Below are 6,000 nucleotides of genomic sequence, written 5' to 3'. Positions count from 1 at the left end.
CTCCCTACTTGAAGCCCAGCTTGCTAGCACGCATTCTTTAATCCAGAACCTGACACCATTACCTTTTGGGGTCAAAGACCGCCTTGAAAGCCTGGTGAAAACTAGCAGCTGCCTCTCCAGATATTCATAGGTGTACGCGCAGGAAATTCTGCACACAATTTAATGGGCCCCTAGATACCTCAAAACCACCACGGTCCCATCCCCACAACAAGCCTGGCCTCATGCCTGACTTGAGGACCTTGGAAGGAAGGGCCTCTCCAAACTGCAGCAAAGAGCCTGGGAGGGCCTAAGGACAGTCCGTAAAAATGTTTAGGGAACCTGGGCTTTAAACCTGGATCACTGCTTTTATGAATTCGGCAAATGAAGTAACAGACGTTAAAAGCAGTACGCAGGAGACAGGGTCAGAGTCCCCCACGCGGCCCAGAAGGCGGTGAGGGAGGAGCAGATGATGAGGATGGAGGAGGCCTGGCTGCTCCATTTCCCAGTCACGTGCTCCTGACCAAGGCCTCTCCCCCCAGGTGTCAATTTCCTCCTTTCTGCCTGGGGCACTTAGGGGAAGGGACGTTGAGTGCAAGTCAGAGTGTGACCACTGGTGACAACCATCTGCGCATCCCCCATTCTGTTAACCTGGGCAAGGCTGTCGGCTTTCTCACTTGTGAAACAGTCATAGTAATAGTGCCCCCCTCCTGCAGTGTTGTCACCATTAAGGACGTGAGTGCTAAGGCCTGTCACACTATGCCAGCCACATAGATGCTGCTCTTACCATCACTGCCCAGGTTTCAGAGGGCCTTGGGATAGGAAAAGAACGCATGTGTAGAGACCTTCAGCAATCATACCAGTGAATTACTCAGCACATCATAAGGTGGGCACCCGCCACATTTTTAAGTGAACAATGAAATCTTCAGACTGGTGACCAATGCTCGTAACCGTCACCCTTAAATGCAGAGAAGAGGTGAAAACAAATGAAGATCCCACCAGTCATCATCACAAAACTGTCTTTACTAACAAAACCAAAGAACCCCACACACTTTTTCCGACATCAACTATTTTTTCTTCCAAATTTTAAAATGGTATTGTGCACACACGTAGTTGTTTCAACTCAGACACATTTTGGAGGACACAACAAAATCAAGAAATCATTGTGAGATGTTTTGAGATCTAAATTCAGACCTACATCTATTAAACTGACTTCTGTGAGTCCTCTGCTCCTTGGCGTGGATGCCATCACTCTTCCGCCTTCAGGGACCAAGAGCTGGAACTGTCCTCAGGCAGCAGCTACGTGCCAGACGCCGGGAAGCGGGCTGACGTGGAGTCACAGAGCTGCACATCTGTGAACATCTAGTGGGTAAGTAGGAAGGTGTCAACCCAGCTGGGTTAAAAAAGAAAAAACCGTAAATAAAATCTCCGTTTATTCCACAAGTATTTTATCTTTCCCTCAGTACATTAGTCAGAAAGAAGCCTCATGCTTATTTTTCAGACCTGGTGGGATGCCCAGATGAGTCACCCTTGCTGTTTCTGGTCTGGAGACACGTGGCCAGAACCAGGACTTCCATGCGCTCCCTCTGGCTGAGACAGGCACAGCCCCTGTGCGGTCCCGCTGGCTTCCCCTGACAGAGCTAACAGCTGAAGCCCTGAGTGCCGCCATGAACGAGGCAGGCCAGACCTCGTAAGCTGTGTGTGTGCGGTTTGGGTGAGGTGTGTGGGAGGGAGGGTTGTTTGGCTGGGCTGTGACACCCGGTGGTGAGCTCTCCTACCAGATACTCCCCCTCAACTCATTCAGGACAGCATACTGTGCCTGAGAAGTTCCTGAGCAGGCCCAGGGAGTTGGTGAAAACAGAACCATGAGGGTTTATACTCATGGAAGCCATCCACCTAGTTTGAGAGAAAATAGTCATGGGTTAGAAATAAGTATCTGCAATGAAGGGACCCATGAGGCATCATCTAGAAACTGAAGGTCATGTTAGGGTGCCGGCCCCACAAACAAGGCTCAGCAACATTCCGAGAACTGCATATGCATGAAGGAGATTTGTCTTCTACGTGGATATTCATGCTCCTTTATGAAAGGAGTGGACATGAGGGCTGATAAATGATTGGACGGTCCCTTACAGACTGGGACCAGATGACCAGAGAAACCCGCTTTTAGTCTTTTACAATCCATGCCTCAGCTCACAAGACGAGAAGTATGTAGAAGTCCTAGGCTACTCGTATTGTGATGACAAAAGTCTTCTAAAAACTGAAATCCACATGACAGAATTATTGAGGGTACAGTAATCGAAATGAATGCCCATTTTTTTTTTTTTGTAGATAAAACATGTCAGACAAACACCGTCATTTTCTTGGTTAGAACATTATGTTTCCCATATGCATAAATGCAGACTAGGCCTTTTATGGTTAATATATTTCATCAAATGTGAGATTTCAATCACCCAAAAGTGTGCAAAAAGTGACTACTCCTCCCAAATTTACACTGTGATAAGTTACTGAATTTTGAAATAAGTTTAATTGCAGGGACATGGGAACAGCTGAGTATCTTTCCACCTATCACCATCTGGAGTTGTATCCACGGAACTTATAATAAGTTATAACGCTGATAAAATTGAGGTGCAGTCTGTTTTAATATAAACCAAATCTAGAATTGCCAATGCTTAGTCATTGCTGTTTGATTTACAACATGGCATGAAAAGGCTTCCCTTGAATGTTCTCTGATTATCATGAAGTCCACTCCCCAGGCGTCCACTGCTTGGGATTGTAAGGAGCCTCTGGAACTTCACGTGGGAGCCAGAAACCCCTGCTGGGAATAGGGAGCCCCAGCTGGCCAGCAATGCATGCCCTCTGGCCTCTTAAAAGCACAAAGGGTGAACACAAAACACAAAGAGGGAGCGTTCAAGCACCTTGCGCAAAGGCTCAACCCCTGCCCCCAACCATTCCAGCAAAACTCCTTTAATTTGGTTGCTTTTCAATTTTTGGAGTGGTCTTTCCTTCATGCTTGTCTGAAAGGTTCTCATGGAAAATGCTGAAGAAGTAGCACTAGGATGTCACCTTAGAGATTCTTTCTGATAGATGAGAGACATACTACCTGACTATTCCCTGTCAGTACACAAGACACCTCACTTTAAATATTATATACAGAGAAGTGGCCGCTGCCGTACCCTCGTGTACGGTCAGCTCTGGGCTCACGGAAAGAGAAGGGCTTTCTGTTTAGAACAACTTACATTTGCAGACAACAAACACCAGAAACATGCAAATGCTACACAAGGCTGGACGCGAAGAATTCATATTTGACACCAGTGAGGGGAACACTGTTACAAAACGCCAAAGGGATGGTTTCTGTCGTTCATGCTCTAACTTGAGGGTCTCTGCAACGAAGGGGGTGCCTGTGAAGGTGTTTGCTTCTCTTTTTTTTTGTTTTGCCTTCTTCAGGATTCACAGTTGGCTCTGTGTCAGGCACTAAGCAATCTGGCTTTTGGTCCAAACAGGTAGGTGTCTTAGCGGTCTCACTGCATCTTTTTATCCCTCTGCGAAGGGGCAAGTTCAAATGCTGGAAACCGTGATGTCTCTGGTACCAGGATGTCGGAGAGAAAGTGAATCGCCCCAGCCATGCCTGCAATGTAAAATGTAGATCCTTTTAGGAAAGGGCATGAGGGTAGAGTCTGAAAGAAAGTGGCCCTTAATCATTTCCTTTACCAGGGGCTGGAGGGATGTCGGAAAAGGCGCTGAGGATTTTACAGATGACTTCATAAAAAAACCAGAAAACAGTTTACCTCAAAAATCCTTATATCAGCACCCAGCAGGCAATGATACCAGTTTTCTTCCCTGCCTTACCTTTCCTAAAAATTGGGTTCTGGGTTTTAATCCCGTATCTTGAAACTTTACGATGAGCGCACAGAACAAATCAAAAAAGTTATGGGTGCTGCTGGTGTGCTATTTTAACCATAAAACTCCCTCTCTCACAGCTTTATTCTTATTTCAAACAAAAGGCTACATTTCATATCTTCTTTAAGTTTTAAGAATGTTAATTTTTTTAAGTTTTTAATTTTAATTCCGTGTAGTTAACATACAGTGTTATATTAGTTTTAGGTGTACAATACAGTGATTCAACAACTCTACACATTTCTGTGTTCATCAAAGTAAAGTGTATTCTTAACCCTTTCACCGACTTCACTCCCCTGCCACGGATTCAGCTCCGCTCTGGTAACCATCTATTTATTCTCTATAGTTGAAGATTTGTTTCTTGGTTTCTTTTTCTTTTTGTTTTGTTTCTTAAATTCCACATATGAAATCATACAGTATTTGCCTTTCTCAGACTTATTTTGCTTAGCATAATACTCTCTAGCTCCATCCATGTCATTGAAAAGATTTCATTCTTTTTGATGGCTGAGTAATGTCTGTGTTTGTGTGTGTGTGTGTACTACTTTAAAATGTATGCTACTTGAAAATGAACTTTATTTTCATCAAAATCCACACTCCAAATCATCACTGCAGTCTGCACCAGCATTGGGCTTTCAACTGACCTATGGAGGGTGGGTGAGGAAGCCTGCTAGCTGGCTCCAGTCTCCAGACCCCTCAGGTCCCTTTTCAATAGAAAAATTCCTCCCTTAATTGGATTATTGTTTGCTTATAGTTCTTCTTTTGATGTAAAATGTACATGCAACGAAACACACAAATCTTCAGTGGACTCACTCTGAATTTTGACAAATGTGCATACACTCGTGTAAACTAAACTCCTATCAAGAGATGTGGAAATTTCCATTACCACCCTTAGAAGTGCCTGTCCCTACCATCAATCCTGATGTGGACTGGTTTGGCCTGTTTCAGAACGTCCTGTGAATGGAGTCACATAGTACATAGCCTGTTGTGTCTGGCTTCTTGCCTCAATGATTTTGCAATTCATTCATGCTTTGTGTGTGTCATTGGCTGTTTTCCTACATTTCGGTTGTTCCCAGACTTCCCTGTTAAGTTTTTGTTTGAAGGAAGGGTTCTAGGAAACCACTGACTTATTAGAACCCTCAGGAGGGGTCCTAGAGTGGCCAGGCTGAGATGACCTTTGTTCTCTTGTTTTGGTGAGGGGGAGCAGCAGATTCACCTAGATGGAGCACTTGGGACGGAGAAAGTTCCAGAAGGGGTCATGGATGTCAGCATCCCTTTCAGCCTAGTAGTCTCCACACACGTATTCACTGTTACTACTTACCACCCATCCAACAGCCTACAGCCTACAGCCTACAGCCTACAGCCTACAGGAGAGCCTACAGCCAGGCACTTGTGAGACACAGGGGAACAGATGAATCCCCTGGGAAGGGAGACCTTCCCAGCCTTTACGGAATTGTACACTCAGACTTCGACCTCCTGGGGTTTTAGCTGCCATTAATAAACTTGAATGAACTCCATTTAGAGTTCAGGTATCAACTCTGTTGTATCTGATGCAAATACACTGCCGTTTTATGATGTAAAAGACTAAAATTTTTTTCTGAGAATTATTTTTTTATTATGATTTCTTTGAATATTAAAAGGATATTATCCTGTGAAAGATAAGAGCAAATGCTCTACTTTCTGCTCATATTTCTAATATGTGATTAAAAAATACTACCAATAGCAGAAATAGAACAGGGCATTTCACTACAGACAATTCAGACGTAAGAGGATAATAAAGAAGTACTATCACAGCTTTACACACATAAACTTAATGCCCTAGGTAAAGTAGAGCAGTGTCTCAAAAGCACAAACTGCTGAAACTTACCAAATATGAAATTGATAACTTGAACAGCCCTATACACTACTGAATAAACTGGACTTAGAGTTTAAAAACTCCCCAAACAAAAAATCTTTACGCCATAATTTAAGTTAGAATTAACACCAATTCTTCCACGAATTAATACACTGTCTTTTCCAGAAAACAGAATATTTCTCAAACCAGTTTATTAGGAATTAACTCTGATACCAAAACCAGACAAAGATGGTGCAAAAAAGGAAAAGTCTAAGCCAATATCTCTCACAAATATAGAT

At 43.7% G+C, this 6,000-nt stretch overlaps 1 protein-coding gene across 1 annotated transcript in view; it reads right to left on the bottom strand.

The window, feature by feature from the left end:
* Positions 1 to 978: 978 nt before the first annotated feature.
* The window catches only part of LANCL2 (LanC like glutathione S-transferase 2), a 59,380-nt gene continuing 54,358 nt past the window's right edge, over positions 979 to 6,000 (bottom strand). The window contains exon 9 of the mRNA XM_040455082.1: positions 979 to 3,601. Coding sequence (XP_040311016.1) covers positions 3,495 to 3,601 — 107 coding nt within the window. The 3' untranslated portion in view covers positions 979 to 3,494. The remainder of the gene's footprint in view (positions 3,602 to 6,000) is intronic.

This window comes from Herpailurus yagouaroundi, unplaced genomic scaffold, assembly GCF_014898765.1.
Source record: "Herpailurus yagouaroundi ecotype Mexico unplaced genomic scaffold, PumYag 214, whole genome shotgun sequence".
Lineage (NCBI taxonomy): Eukaryota > Metazoa > Chordata > Mammalia > Carnivora > Felidae > Herpailurus > Herpailurus yagouaroundi.
Note: the sequence above shows the minus strand (reverse complement) of the source record. Positions and strands in the feature narration are given on the sequence as shown.